General features: G+C 42.2%; 1 protein-coding gene across 1 annotated transcript; it reads right to left on the bottom strand.

Moving 5' to 3' along the window:
- Positions 1-1,179: 1,179 nt before the first annotated feature.
- LOC308294403 (hatching enzyme 1.2-like) lies at positions 1,180-1,989 on the bottom strand (the record flags this gene model as incomplete). The annotated part of the gene is made up of 1 exon (XM_080737136.1): positions 1,180-1,989. One exon carries the CDS (start codon positions 1,987-1,989, stop codon positions 1,180-1,182), a length of 810 nt encoding a protein of 269 aa, XP_080593262.1.
- Between the last annotated feature and the right edge of the window lie 15,015 nt (positions 1,990-17,004).

The following is a 17,004-nucleotide window of genomic DNA, read 5'->3' as shown; positions in this document are numbered from 1 at the left end:
AAAATTATTCATGTTCTGTTTGGAAAGAGGCTTGCATTCTGTAGAGTACAGAGTAAGCCAGGGTTCTGCATGTACAGTACTGCAGCTGTTCAGTATTCAGCATTTTGTTTACATAACTCTGTGAACACAAATAGAACACTGGTTATCGGTGTTGTTGGCTTTTGCAGGTGCAATATGTGTCCCACTTAAATGAAAGGCACACTATTATTATGAGTCATTGGTCCATTGTGTCTGGGACTGGGTACAGTAGCTCGGTCAGTAGAGCACTCACCTTTAGACCACAAGGTACTGGATTCAAACCCAGGCATCACCACATCAGTGTGTGAATAGCACACTGCAAGAGTTACAATAAGCACCTACAGAACCATCAGTACCTACTGATGGTAGGTGCACTCTACCTCAGCATCACTCAGGGATCTATACAGTAGCGCAGCATTGGAACAACATTCGAACGCAGGAGCATTCTTGGCTGATAACTACAATAAGCCTCTGTGACAGGGCTGGGCAACTAGATGATATATATCCACACTCACTCCAGGGGGCCACGTTGCATATAATGTCTGGCAGAAACCTCGTATCGCTGTATTTTAACTTGTTTTGTAAATGAATGCCCTACTCTCCTCCACAAGCTCAAAACGTTATTGGTCCAAGATAATCAGGTCAGATGATCAGGTCAGATACAACACATCAGGCATCAATGCATGACCCTTATTCTAAATTGACATGTTTAAAGGCTTTTAACTATATAGTTACAGTTAGTTATTGAACAATCTTTACAAATAATTAACCTGTCTGATGGACATTTGACTGTTTTAACCCTAAATATACAGTAACCCTTTTAATAGAGGAAATAATCATTTTGGAGTACATAATATCTTAATGGACACTACTGTGTGAATACTGAATAGCAGACACTAGTACATTTAAACCAGAGTGTTGTCAGGTTTGAATGTTTGTTTTTATCGTATAAAACAATATTTATGCCCTTTTGTTTTCATTCATCCCATTCCCAGCAGAAGATAATTTCAAAGAACAGATTTCTTTTAATCACTTTTATTGGTATTTTCATCGGATTTTTCACAAACTGATTATGACAATCTGACTATGAATCATCATCATTCAACACTCATGAGGGCTCTTGAGAAACAAACATATCCTTATTTTCTCAACTTTAACACTTCAATAATAACATCCATAAAGCGTGTTGATCCTGAGGATGTCAATGTCGGACATGTCAACCCTCTGTCCGATCTGCACAGAAGAGTCTGGGATGGGAGTAATGGTCTCTGCTCCATACGTTGTACCGAAAGCAGTCTTTCCATAATGCATGATGGAGCTGTAATCATAAAGGGTGTCCAGGTTGTTGGTGTTCTGACTCTGGAAGTTGTTGGCAGAAGCGGAGGAAATGTTCTCCCAGTTGATCCTCACGTAGTCATCTCTGTCGCTCCTGGTGTGTTCATGTTGGAAGCCCAGGGCATGGAGAAGTTCATGCTGAACGATACCATGGTGAACGCAGCCATAAACAGACAGAGACAAGTCCTGCTTTCCACCACTTCTACCCAGGGTAGAGTAGCACCCTCTGTGACTCTCAATGCTGATATAATCGGCCTGCCCAGTGTAAGGAACAAAGCGAATACAAGTGTTCATGTGAAATGTCTCCATAGCTTTCTCGATCGTAGCCTTTTCAGAAGCATAGAAGAAATTGCTGATGGAGTATGGCACCTCAACCAGCCCGTTAAAGGACTTTGGCCATTTGCAGGAGTCACTGTCCCACCAGCACCTCATGGCGTTCCTCTTCCTTGGAACAGCAACATCTCCCTCCATTAACGTTTGGCTAATGTCTTTGTTCACCTCTAGGATTCTCGAGGTAATGTCTAAATGCCTTGGTTCATTGGTGTCTTCTGTACTGGGAGTCACCTGGGTGGTGTTGAGTGCTGCAGAGAGACCCAGCACTACAGCCAGGACAGCAGAGAAGAAACTCAGACCCATGGTCCAAATGGTGCTCCTTCCTTGGATGAAGATGATGTAGCTTCCAGATAGAGATGGTGAAGATGGTGTTCCTTCCAGATGGAGATGGTGAAGATGGGAGAGGATCCTTGGCTGGAGAGGTCAGTGACTAGAATGGTCTCAGTATTGGGGTTTTTATACAGTCAAAGAGGGCAGGGACCACCATTGTCCAAAGACTTAATGTCAACACACTGAAGCCTAAACAAGCATTGTATAAGGGAGGGACAATCTCTGACAACAACCTCACCCAGTGGTTTAAAATCTCTAACTTGTGTGGATGCAGGACTCTTATAATAATGGCAGTACAGTACATCATACATAAAACAGAAATCATACAGTAAGTTACATTACAAATCTCTGATTCTGTATGAGATTTAAATCCATAAGTGAAATGATACTATCAAAGCAGTGAAGGTCTATTGCTATAGGTTAGTTTAGCATTCCATGTTAAAGATGCAAAATAAGAGAAGTACTCTGCACAATCAAAGTGAAATCCTTGTCATCCATCTTGTGGACCTGATTTGGTAGCTATTAGAGGCAAAGCAGAGTAAGCTGCAATGATAGCAGGAAGCTTCCCTAAGATGGCCTTATAATGTGCAGTGTATAGAATATACATAACTTTACTGTATAACTAAAGAGAGTTCCATCCTACTATAGCATCTGATACGACAATGGTAAGATAATTGGCATTAGTAAACAATAAAAAAGGTCAGGGATGAATAATAACCACAATCTGGCTTTCTCAGAAGTGAATTTTACAGTGGTGGATATAGTGCTGTAACTAATTACATGACTCATGTACAGTACTCTACTCTAGTTAATTTGTGATACTTTATCTAATCTAAGACACTATCTCAGCAACAATTATGGTACTTTTTACTCCTTTACAATTATATGACAGCATCAGTTAGTTATTCATTAGTAACTAACGTAATGCAATGCAATGATGTACATTTGAATACATTTGAAACTTGAAACAAATTGACATGAATGTAGCTTAACATGTTTTTTCTCTAGCCTCAAAAGAACAACATTGCATGTTATGGGGGAAAAAGTACTTCCTCTCTGTGCTAGCAGGGTGTTTTGTTTGACCTGTGACCATGTATGGAAGCTCAAATGTTAAGAATATGTTACCCTTCCTTTAATCCTCTAATTCCTAATCCACTGTAAACACACAACACCTTAGAGACACAACAACCAGCCCAAGAAGTAAATAAGTTCACTGTTGTTTGCTCTGTGTGACAAGATGTTTGGAGATAAGATATAGCAGATCGCAACAAATGGCATAGACTATACAGTATGGAAACACAGAGAACATATACAGTATTATGCCAGGGACCCCCATACGAGATGTTAGATTAGATTTAGTTCAGAATTGTACTGTAGGAGACAGACACCTATTATATGAAGTCATTCCTAAACAATTAATAGGCTACTTTGGGCGTGTCATCTGCCAAAAAAAGTTAAAGTGAAAATAGCAGATCTACAAGACAACATATTGTGAGCACTTGGACGGGAAGGTAAAGCGTCCATCTTCTCAGTTGGCCGCTCTACCACATTTCACTGCAGAATCACACTTATTTATTGCAACTCAAACTGTCCGTCTCACCTCAAGGACTATAGTTTCTGTAAACTTTCTATTTCTGTTATTAATTAATCTTTTCATCCAAGGAGTCTGGAGGTGTTAGGGAAGGACATTGTTGTAGGTAGGGCAGACAATTGAGGTCATAAGAGAACAAAGGTGACACACAGCATGACAGGATTTGTGAAGAAACCAACAAAGTATAGTCTGGGTTGCCAGTGACCCACTTAAAATGGTAGCTAGAGATCTGGCTTGAAGTGTCCTCTATTCTGCATTAGCTTTAGCACCGGATACACTGTATGCCTTGAACCAAATGGGGTAGAGACAAATTCTCAGTCTTAGTTAGGTATCTCAAAAAGCAAATCTAAATTGCTCCCACTGCTCCTAATAGTTGGGATAGGTACAGTAAAAGTAGAGTAATAACGTCCCGTATGTACAAATGTACTGGCCTACAGTGAAGGAAAAAAAGTCATGGCAGTCTTGCCCAAATACAGATGGACGGATGTTCTTCTAGATGGTTAATATAGAGCCATGGCATTATGACAAAACTATTTCAAGCGACATCTGTGACAAAAAAGGGGGGTAAAAAAAGAAATGGACTTGGTTTAGTGGCATGTATGTATTGTACTGTGATGAAGTGAAAAGGCAGGCAGGCGGCACCAAGCTGGCTTCGTTAGCAAGGACAAAAGAGCAGCAAGTGTGCAATCATGCCATAAAGAGCAGCTGCAATGGCTACATCTATTCGTTAAGGTCTAGCGCTATGCTGACAGCATGATATCAGGCCAGCAAAGTGTCTTTATTAGCCAGGACACTGCTTGGCACCCAGGACCCAAATTATCCTGTTGACCCAAACTTGTCGCCACGGCTCCTGGGGAACAGTTTTGGATGCTGCCCAGCTGAAGATTCGTTCAGCCTCCCTTCGTTCAGTTAGTTAGGCTGTAGCCTACTAGTCGGGGGCGTTAGGGAGATAACATGGCCATTTCGCGCTCTAATGATTTAGCTAGGGCGCCCGAGTCGGTGAGCTTCGGGGTCGCCACAGCGGCCAAATCAAGTTGGGCTCCCATCAACTTTCTATACAGGAGGAAAATACCCAGAACATTTTTTTTGGGGGGGGATTTAAGTAGGATGTGAGGGGTCTAACTAGGGTTTGCACAAAAAACATTCCTTGGGCTATAAATAGCCCCAGAAAACAATGGTTTATTGATGAAAAGTGATTAGTCATCACATTTCACTGTTTTGTGGGCATTTTCTTGGGCCATTTATAGCCCAAGGAATGTTTTTTGTGCAAAACAAATGCTTGCAATGGATTCAGCATCATGACAAACCCCTAGTTAGACCTCTCACATCCTACTTAAAGCAGATTTATTTCTGGGTATTTTCCTCCTATATAGAAAGTCGATGGGAGCCCAACTTGATTTGGCCGCTGTGGCGACCCCGAAGGTCGCCGACTCGGGCGCTCTAGCTAAATCATTAGGGCATGCCCTGGGTTATCTGTGCAAAATTTGGCACTTTTAGACTAATATAGCGCGAAATATCCCTAACGCCCCCGACTACCAGGTTGTAGCTGGAGGAATATATGAAATATACAGTGCTAAAACAGGACAGTGGAATTGAGCTATGACTGATTTTAAAAGTTGACGTGTTTTGCAATACAAAGAAAAATCCATCTATATCACGAATCGCTGCCTGTGTGTATGTGAGTCCTTTGTACATCTCGTCCATATCTCGTCCAACCATTCACCTTCACATGCACATTAGTTTATTCCTCAAGGGCTTGCAGAATCAACTTTATTGTCACATCACTGGTTTACAGGTATAAAGAAGTGGGTGAAATTTGTGTGAAATCTGTCAGAACAGCAGTTCTGCAGAACAGCGCAAAGTTAATGGAAAGATGAGATTACATGCAGATTTGCACTGGCTGTCGCCTGTGAATGATGCAAGCAAATTGACATGAATGACACTGGGGCCCGCAATTGATGCGAATCACAGGCATACTGAGCATGATACTGATCATAATATTGACATGATACTGTACATGCAGACATGATCTGCGAATTATGTGACATTTATGGTGTGCATTATGCGTGGTTCCCCACAACCTGCCTATGTTCCAAACCTGCACTCAGGTACAGGCCTGCAATAGACAGTTACCGATACATCATTCAAGTGTTTATCCTGTTTTGTTAATTAGTTAGATGACAGGCATAACCAAATTATTATAATGAAGTATGACAATTGAGAGCTAAAACTGGAGTGTAACATTTAAAGCAAAGAGAAAATAAATATGCGTTATACCACATTTATCAACTAGATAATTTCCATCTGTAGTCCCTGTGAACAGAAACAATAAAACAGTGCAAAACAAATAATCCCCATTACAAATGGAACAGGAACATTTTTACATCCATCAGGTGGGTTTTTACAGTAAAATACTCCATTGAGATCCACAGATTATTGTCTTGGTTAAAATCAATCTGGCTGGCCATTGTCAAATCAAAGAAAATGGAAAACAGCGCCATCTACCGTTTTGTTGCAGAGCTCAGTTAGTCTGTTCTTGAGAGATTAGGTCAAATGTAACACCAGGACAAAATTAACTACATTAAAAAAAGTGGGAAAATGTTCGCTTAAAAAGTACATATATTCAAAGATTTGCACACATTTTCACAACTTTTCAAAAATAGCAGATCTACAAGCTCGCAGCGCGGCACTCGCAGTACCAAGCTACGCCACCCATTTCCCTCAAAATATGGCAGATTGAATGCTGCTGTGTGGGATGGTGTTTCTGGTTTATGGAGGGTGTGCTGGAGTATATTGGAGACACTAGTGGGGCAATAAGATAGAGGTGGTGGTCCATTTTATATGTGTAGCAGAACATTCACATGTCTCCACAGAGCTATTGATCATGGTGAGCGGGGATCATCTTTCATCTTGCCAAGCTCCAGCAGGCGTAGCCTTCATCTGCCCTTCATCTCTAACCATGCTCTTCAGCGGAGACAATAAACAACCCTTTCAAGGAGGTGGAGATGAAAGTGAAGAAACCCAATTCCTCCTCTTCTCTGATTTTCCTCTCCTTTCATCCTTCTCGTGTTGTGCCACTTTCTTGGCTGGTCTCAGGACAGTTATCGAGCTTGCCTCGTGCCAGGAAGCCAGCCGCCCAGATAAAAAGACAATCTGTGAAACCACTGCCTGCTTTTTCTACCCCCTGTTCTTTTTTCTATATCTACCTGGGCCACATGCCATGGCCTCTCCCTGAGCCTCCATGGGCGACTCAATCTAGCCTCCTTATTTATTTAAAAGCGGCCTCCCATGAAAGAGTCATGAGCTCCCAATTCTAAAAATGTGACAGCCAAAAAGCATGCATTTTGTCTGTCCTTAAACTCTCAGGCTGCGGCGCTAGAAAGCAGAATTCATCCCTCCTGGCAGGCGTGTCGCACCAAATTCTGGGCCCTTTGTACAAGGATTCACTCACATTTTGTGCTTTAACTATTGAAAAATAGCAGATATATAAGCTCACAGTGTGGCACCGAGTGCCGAGCTAAGGTTTTTTGAAAAAACCTATGTTTCTATGTCAGTGGTGCTCAAACCTTTTCATGTCAAGGCCCCAAAATTATATGTATTTGGCCGCAGACCCCCATCTCAAAATATTTCGTTCCAGGGACCCCCCAGAAGCAAAATTTGAGTTACAAATGTTCACTTAAAAAGTACATATATTCAAAGATTTGCACACATGTTCATGACCTTTAGAAAATAGCAGATCTACAAGCTTGCCGCGCTGTGAGCTTGTATATTTGCTATTTTTCAATAGCTAAAGTATAAAATAATTAAGGCCCCTCCACCTTCGGCCCTAGTAACTCAGTTCCACTTTTCCCCCCCTTGTGACGCCCCTGCCCCCTGGCACAGACATCTGTAGGAAAACATCAGAATGTGCCATTGGCTTCAGCAGCCTGTTGGCAGGGCATGATAAATCATCAAGGTGATCCTGGCCAGTGTTGTTATTATTACGCTAAATATGCGAGGAGATAAGCAGCTTGGGCCCAAGCCAGTACATCGCATAATTTGTGCTCTACTTTTTCCTGTTCCTACTTATTTTGAGGGCCCCAAATCTGCCACAATAACCATCATTTACTGAATGCTCTGCTGTGCTGTGTTGCTACTGCTGCTATTGGTTCACCTTGAAGTACATTACTGCTCCCTCTCTCTCGCTTTCTCTCTCTGTCTCTCCCCTCTGAATCTCTCTCTTTCTACCCCTCTCTCTCTCTCTCTCTCTCTCTCTCTCTCTCTCTCTCTCTCTCTCTCTCTCTCTGTCTGTCTGTCTGTCTGTCTCCCTCTCCTCCCTCTTCCAAATTATTTGGTCGCTGAAGGATACAAGCAGACTATAGTACTAGCAGTGAAGGTGGAGACCAAAGGTAGAAGTGGAGGGAAGGAGAGATGGAGAGGGGAGAAGCGCAGTGATGTAAAGCAACTAAGTACATTTACTCAATACTGTATACTTAAGTACACATTTTATTTATTTTATTTTTTTACTTTACTGGAGTATTTAAAATGTTCTACTTTTACTTCTACTCCACTACATCTTAGGGGCAAATACTGTCCTTTTACTCCACTACAATTATTTTAAACCTTTAGTTACTAGTTACTGTTTGATTATTGTTACAAAACATGCATTAACCACTTCAGCCCTAAACTTTGCCTATTTTAAAATAGTCGATCTACAAGCTCACAACGTGTTGTGATCTGCTAAAAAGGATTTTTATAAATTTCATGCATTTTAAAACTAGTGAAACGGGACATTCTGCATAATGAGTAGGCTACTATCTACTTTTGATACTAACTACAACAATTACAATTTAGGCGTTAAGCATACACTCTTAATCCAGAGTTACTTACAATAGCAAGGTAATACATCATACATCAAATGCATAGAAAGAGTAATCTAACTACATTTGGATACCAATACTTTTGCACTTTTACTCAAGTCAATTTTGAATTCTGGACCTTTTTAATTGTAACAGACTACTTGTTACAACAGTACTTCTAAATTGCAGTATTGATACTTTTACATTTGAGTACTTTTCCCACCACTGGAGAAGCAGAGGGGAGAAAGTGGAGGAAGGATGTTTATTTGATGACAGTGGTGTAAAGTAACTAAGTACATTTATATAAGTACTGTACATAAGTACAATTTTGAGGTATTTGTACTTTACTTGTGTATTTCCAATTTCCAATACTTTTACTTCTAATCCACTACATCTCGGATCCAAATATTGTACTTTTACTCCAGTACATTTATTTGAAAACTTTAGTTACTAGTTACTTTGCAGATATACATTATAATATTATAAACATAACTGAACCACTTTAGCACTATTTCATACCTAGGCTATTTGAAAATAGCCGATCTACAAGCGTTGTGAGCTTGTAGATCGGCTATTTTCAAACATTTTATACTTTTACCTTTGGTGCCAACACTTTTGTACTTTTACTCAAGTACATTTTGAATTCCAGACTTTAACTTGTAATGGAGTATTTCTACGTTGCGGTACTGATACAATATTAGTACTTTTTCCGCCACTGTTTGATGAAAGCATCCCTGCCCGGCGTTGGGCCTCTCATTTGTCAGCATTGTTCCGCTGCTCTCTGCAGGGAAGCGTACTGGTTTCATTTTTCATTATTTTCTCCATCTGTGTCCTGGCGTTTTATGCTTCTTTGTGTCTGTCTGGGCACTTTTCTAGCACACGTTTGTTGTTTTTAGTTGTCTTGCCTCAGTGAAGTTTACGCGTCATTTATTTTATTTTATTGGTGGGGGGGGGGGGGGGAGTGTCAGTCTTGTGATAATCAAGACAAAGGATAGTTCTCTACACTCTACATGACAGATTTACAGTATAGTACTTTATGCAGAACCATTAATATTGTATGTGTCTAAGTGAATAAACACAATTACTTAATAAACTAGTATGATGCCCTTAAAGCGCTGAGAGCCTGAGACTACATAAGACTGACACAATATGTCCATATAAGGGCATAAAATGGACAAGGACAGCCATATATGGAGTGTGACATGAGGCGTGACTGACTGACTGACATGAGGCGGAGGTTTTGATACTAAGCCCTTTGCACACAGGACAGTTGCGTTTTTTTCGTTTGCGGCATGAATAAAACGCATTGGATTTGGTGTGCAAGGCTGTGCGGAATCGGCGCTGCGGATCCAAAAAGGAGTCATAAAAGGAGTGATGAGTTTTTTACCGCATGCGACAAGACGCACGAATCGAACTGGGTTCGATCGAGAAAAAAACGCACGGCGGCAGCCACTCGTCGCACGGCTAATTCGGAGCCGGTGTGCATGAGGTCATAGAGAATCATTGTTTTCTTTTCAAAAAATTATATTGTCCGTTTTATCCGTGCGGTTAAACGCGCCTGTGTGCAAAGGGCTTTTAACTGCTCCCTACAGTCGCAATCACAACATTATACAAAGCAATTAAGAGAAAAAAACACTCAAACATTTTGCAAAAATAAGCAATCGTACATGCTCACAACACTACGCATGGTGAGCTTAGATAAGCTATTTTCAATAAACGTTAATAGTATCTATTACAAGGGTCCGCAACCTTTTTGAAATGAAGTGCCATGTTTTTATTTTCTAGATAGTCAGTGTGCCATGTCATTGTCAACATAAATTTTAATTATAGCCTACCCCATTAAAAATGCCGACATATTTTGATTGTCTGGACATTGTTATAACAATCATTAGACTCGGAGAAACAACCCACCTATCTCCCCGATTCCCTCCCCATGTCAAAGTTCAGAATTTCTAATGAATGTAGAATTATGTGCAGGATGTAATTCTTTTGCAAATTAGGTGACTTAATTTAATTGACCACGTTTAAAACAATATTTTGCCTACCCCTGATCTATTACAATGTAAAGGACACTATGCCACTATCTTCATTCCATGAGTAAGTTTGAATTGAAGTCTCATTCCATTATATGAGACAAGATCTGCGGTCATAGACAAAGGAAATAATAAATGACACCCAGTGCATGCCGACATTGCCGAGCCAATGGAACATGCACCTGATACTGCATAACTGCATGTGTAGTGACACCTTATCTCACCTGCCAAAACAAAATGTTGCTCTTGCAGAAATGGATAGCGTAGCATTTATCGATCCTCCTTTTGATTATATGAATCTCAGACCTCAGTGCCGTGACCTGTGACATTTAAAACAGAAAACAAATAATTACTTCTAGTTGTCATTGCCGGTCAGAGAAGGCTGCAGAAATGCTTAAACAGCGTTTTGTCCGACAAACCCTTCCAGACATGCAGTTGCTCCCAAAGGTTATTGAGCTTGAGGGCCTTGCCGGTATTAGATAAGTCTCTCTGGTAGTTAATTGATCAATTGAGCTTATTGATTGGCTAAGGAGTTCACTAACCTGCTGTCCCAGGTGTACTGGAGTCCCTGAGTTCACAGAAAGAGCAATAACTCCATTCAATACCAATCTGCTCTTTTCTGAACATGTTATTGAGTGTCCCAGTGAGTAGTTTGTGATCGTTTGTTCTTTGAAGGGAAGTGGCAGTCCTTTCCCCTCAGGACTGCTTTGTCTTATGGAGGCAGACGGTCAGGAAGATGTCCCCAAGGGAGGGAGAAGCAGAGTTTGTGAGAATGTGAGATTTACTAAAGCCAGCCAGCAGGGTCAGTTATGTCAGTGGTTTCCAACCAGTGGTCCTTAAGGGGGTTCCAGGTGGTCCCCCCTGCTAAATAATGGAGAGTTGGTAACCAAATTAAACAGTACGAGTCCATTTGGTTTCATTTGACGCTCTCAAGCGTACAATTATTGTTAAACATCTGCATCACTTAATTTACCAGTAAGACTCCCTAATCGGGAGATAAGCGACCGTAGGTCACATGTATACACAAAGAGGGCTGTAACTGCCATTGGTTCCTAGTTGTGTGGGCAATGTGTAGACATACTGTGTACCGATGTGCGTGATTTTAGGGCAAAATCTGTAGGAGCAGTGTCCAAAAATGTGTTTTGCAAGAATCGGCCTCATGGTGGCGCTAGAAGAGGGCCATGTGAGAAATGAGGGGTGGGGTCTCCGCGTTGCCTTGGCGGACGAATAGGTACCGGGCCCGGCTCTCCCGGACGCTCCTAGCCCGAGTTACGGCATTTTATGTGAGCTGCAGTGGAGGGGGTCCTCCACTGGGGGCGCCACCACTTTGGCATCCGTTCTGGAGCACCAGGAGTCGGTGGTCCCCGGGAATTCCCCGTGAGAAGCCCCGTTGGGGTGGTCATTTGGTCATTTTTGCACATTTGGTCATTTTTTACATCTGGGGGTCCCCCAGGGACCTGGGGGTCCGGGGGCTCCGGGGGTCCTTGGAGGTTGTAGTTTGGCAGGCAAGGAGTGTGTGTGCAAAATTTGGCATGGATCGGGGCAACGGTTGCGGAGATATGAGCAGGGCAATAGTGTGACGTGTGAGGTGTGACAGACAGACGGACAGACTGACTCACTCACTCACTCACAGTTTGTGCAGGTTTTGATAGTAAGTGCGACCTACGGTCGCAACAAGAAGTCTACACAACTAGAGAATGTATCAGAATTGTTTACATGTTTATCTCTTTTATTGGTACCATATCAATACAGCATGGAAGTGTGGATAAAATCGTATCCAATGGTAACAAAATATTAGACGCTTTGGGTCTGTGAGGCTAACTCGCATCAAATGGTGGTCCGTGGCTCAATTGCAGAATAGATAATGGACCTTGATATGAAAAAGGTTGAAAACCACTGAGTTATATGGTTTCAGAGAGACAGGTTTCTCACTAGTAGTAGGCTACTAAGGCTATTATATGCTACCAGTAAGACTCCCTAAATCGGGAGATAAGCGACCGTCAGGTCGCATCCACAAACTTTGGAAGGCAATGGTAGCCAATCAGGAGGGAATATGGGAAATGGGACAGATCCATGTTGATGACATGACTGTAGAGATACTGTGTACAGCTTTGCGTGATTTTAGAGCAAAATCTGTAGGAGCAGTGAGTGTTTTTGCTTTGAGAGTGTGACGGAGCGAAAACATTATTTTGTCTAACTAGATTTGTGATGGTCAGTGTTAAGATGGCAAATAGGAGTATAGCAGATCTACAAGCTCCTGGATTTGCCATGTTCTGAAATTCTGAACAACAATGCAATAAGCGAACTGGAATGATACCTGGTGAATAATAATGAACTTCCCTGTAGGGTAAGGACTCTAGGGGTTCTATTTTGGCAATGAGGATTTATGGGATCCAAAATCCGCAATTTAGGGATTTAGTATTTAGGATGGGGCGTTCCTGTGCTAAAGTTGCTATTTTGGGCACCAGCTATATCCCTAAAAACACTGTTACATTATGCATAGGTGTGGTTTGGGCGTTACAATAATAAACTTTGGCTATTTGAAAATGGCTGATCCACAAGCTCACCATGTGCTCACCATCACTGAGATTCGTGGATAATCAGGTCATGGTTAATTAGGTCAGAGTCCAGAGTGTCCATGTATTTTGTACTTTGGCAGCGCGCACTCGAAGTGGCAATCTGGCAAACAAACGAAGTGGCATAGTTTGCCAGATTGTTTTCCTAAATCTGTGTTGCCAAAATACCAATTTTAGAGAAATAGCAACAACACGCCCACGGCCATATACCTCCATGCGCAAGTCGCAAGTCGGCACAATGGGCAGCGGGTATAGTGTCCCCAAAATACCATTTAGAGATAGAGCAAGTTGTCATACCCGCATTTTGCGGGTATAGAGTGAGGATAAAGGGTAAAGGGTGGCAGAAAATAGACCAATAGCACGGAGACAGAGAGGTCTCTGGCGACCAGAACCCACTTCCTGTAACAGAATAAAACACAATTTCAGTCCCACTTAATCCAGTCATTCGTTCTCTCTCCTTGTCCGTGAGCAAGGCAAGGCATTGCACTGCTCACTCACTTTCTCAACTCGACTGTAACAGCATCTCTCTGTCACTGTCAGCCACTTCCCTCAGTTTGCAAATTCATGTGACTCTCAGTCTCCACCTTGACTGAGGGGCTCCTCACAGCTTCCACTTAACGAGACAAAATGTATTCTTGTGCGTCGGCCCTTATGCCCATGAACCTGTGAGAGGGTTTGAAGGGATCCGTTCCAAAAATTCTAAAAGGCGAATAGATTTGCCGCTCGCAATATTTAATGGTGGAGTATAGATTCGAGTGTCCCTACTGGATTTCACCTGCTTCTACCGCACATGGGAAATGTTTAGCCACAGAGTTTCTGTCAGAAAGCCTTGTCCGTTTGGTCGCACCTAGTACCAATGCAATGGGTACAAGGGTGACGTTTTCTGTCAGCCTTCTCCAAACATCACTAAAACTTAAAATGTTAATCTCACAAAAATCATAAAGATCTGGTGAAATGAAGAATTCACTTTATATCTGTGGACATCATACCCAACAATAGCCTACATGCCCAAAAAAAAAATACCGCCTCACAGCTAGAAGGTCCTGGGTTCGATTCCTGCCGGGGGGTGCTGTGGGTGCTGGGGGCGTGTTCTCTCCTCCGTGTCATCAGCGCCCACTCCCTAGGTGGGGTTGGCGGGAGGGCCTTTCTGTGTGGAGTTTGCATGTTCTCTCTGTTCCTCCTAGGGTAGACACCCTCACAAAAACAGGCAGTAATCCTGGTCTCTATACTGCCTCCCCCTGGCCAGCCGGGGCGCCTGATGGAGGGGAAAGGAACTGGTTGGAATAACATGTTCCTTCCACGCGCTGCGTCCAACTGTGGAAGCTCCCCCATGTCAGGTGATAAGATGCAGCCTGCTCACTCCACATGCACTGAAGGAAGCATGAGCTCAGTTCGGGGCCCTCCCCAGGTTGGCAGAGGGAGAGCAGAGCCCAGGATTACAGCTTAGGCAATTGGCACTGGGTTACAAAATCATGGCATAAAAATGTTGTTTTTAAAAAAAAGGATGTTCTACCACTACCCCATGGGAATGAACAAACAGCGGTTATTGATTTGTTGGGGTACCGACCAATCAAATGAGGCCTTCTGGCAGTTTATTTACTCTTTAAATTGGTCTTATATTTTAATTCAGGTTCTGGTGGTTGATTCAATGCAGAACATGTTACAGTGAGTTACTGTTAGCTCAGCTTTGTCCAATTATGAACCATGGATGATTGAGTAGACAATACCCATAAGCAAACTCTACACCTTTGAGCAAGTGGTGCCATCTTATAATGAGCATTAGTGAGGGCCAATTATATGAGGATATGGTAAAAGAAAAATGTGTTTCTTTACCCACATTAGGTTGGAGAATTCCATCAATTTATATAATAATCCATATATTATTATTATCATCATTATTATTATTATTACTACTAGACAAGTTGGAAGTGCAATGCTCCACCCGGTTATGCATTACACATTGTACACAATGTGTCTGTCTGTCTGTTTTGTTGTCTGACTATCTTTCTGTGCTACCCGTCCAATCCAAAAATGATTCTGTACAAAGCCACTTGTGGCCAATTACAACCACTGTAATTGCCGTATGGTAGGCAGAGATTACCACTAAAATCACCAGAGGACTTCACAATGAGATTTCAAGGCATCAATTTGCGCATGTGTGTGTGTCTCCTCATGTCTCATCCTGTCTCTCAGCTCTCTCTCACCATTACTCTTTATCTCTTGCCTCTCTCCTATCCTTCTCTGTCCTTCCCACTCATCTCCTCTTTCCCGTCTCTGTCCCGTCTCTGTCCCGTCTCTCTCTCTCTCTCTCTCTCTCTCCTGTTTGTTTCTCTCTCCACTTTTATATTTAATCTCTCTCCACCTCTCCTTTTATCTCGTGCTCTGTCTATCTCTATCATTTACTCTTAAGTCGATTCTCTCGCTCTTTCTCCCTTCTTTTAGTTAAATCTATCCTTTCTCGTTCACTCTGCTCCCCCCCCCCCCCCTCTCTCAACCTCAGGGATAACAGACAGTGATATGCTGACAGACACTATAGCTACTATAACATATATTACAACTCTAAGCTGCTTGATTTAAAATAAGTCTCTCTCTCTCTCTCTCTCTCTCTCTCTCTCTCTCTCTCTCTCTCTCTCTCTCTCTCTCTCTCTCTCTGTGTCTCTCATTCAGCATGACAGAATTGCCCCAGCTTTGCTCTTGCAGCTCTCAATTATTTAAAAGGGGTCACAGAGAGAGAGAATGAGCGAGAGACAGACAGAGAGACATGCATAGAGAGAGATTGTGGGGAGGGGGGGGGATGGCAATCCTGTTTCTCCTCAAATTACATTGCGGAGGAGAGAGCCCTTGAGATGCCTCAGTTGTCTCACAAAATAAAACATAAAGGAGCTGCTTGAAGTATTTCTCTGGGTTACAGACACACACCCGGCTCACTGGGGAATGGATCAAAGCTCTGCGTGACACGTCCACCAGCTGCTGTGCATCCAAAACGCAAACGTCTTTATCCCTCACAAATGACCCAAGTGGTGTGCAAGTTATTTATTGGTGTTATTCATTGTAAAATCACTGTCCATTACCTTTTGTTTCTGAATTATAAACAACATGTATAACTCATTAAATAACCCTTGTTGTAAAAAAAACGAAGTTGTCCTTTAACCACTTTCAACATAGCATCTTTGTTTTGGACAAAAAAAAAAAGGAAATAAATAGCAGATCTAAGCTTCATTGATTGCTTGAATTGTAGATTGGCTATTTTTGCGTAGGCCTATTTATCATTGGTGTAAAGTAACTAATTACATTTACTTAGGAAATGTACTTACAGTAAGTAAAATGTTGTACTTTACTTGAGTATTTCCAATTTCCAAAACATACATTAACCACTTCATCCCTATTTACATTTCGGCAATTTGAAAACAGACGATCTATCGCCGCCCGTCACGCACACAAATAGCCAGTCCACAACTCAAAGCGGCACATGACGGCATCATGTGATGAAGTTTAAACCAGGCTTCGGCCTACTCTGTCCCTCTCTGCTTTACTTTCTTCCTGAATGACCATTTCAGCTGCACCCGTATTGGAACGCTTCAAAAGAACAATGTTGTCCCCCCCTATTTTCATTTTTTTCCTTTTGCAGCATGACACCTTGACAAACGGACGATGTGGAATGTAGAACAAGCTGCATGCGCATTTGCCGCCCTGCTTTATGGCCGACATTAGCATCGATTGCCTGTGACGTGTTTGAATTTGCAGCCGCGATGAGCGGTGTTTAGGTTGGAGATTGCATGTGATTGTGGTACAGAAATGTATGTTGGTTTTTCACACTCTGCTGAGCAACGATGGAAAGGCACATTGTTTGTTTAACCTCGGTTTACCCACAGAAGCTTGACTGAGCACTCTCTGAGCGCTCTTCCAGCTCTCTTTTTATGCCCCGTTTTACACTTATTCTGTCGCACAAA

Source organism: Nannobrachium achirus (genome assembly GCF_963921795.1).
Source record: "Nannobrachium achirus genome assembly, chromosome: 11".
NCBI lineage: Eukaryota > Metazoa > Chordata > Actinopteri > Myctophiformes > Myctophidae > Nannobrachium > Nannobrachium achirus.
Note: the sequence above shows the minus strand (reverse complement) of the source record. Positions and strands in the feature narration are given on the sequence as shown.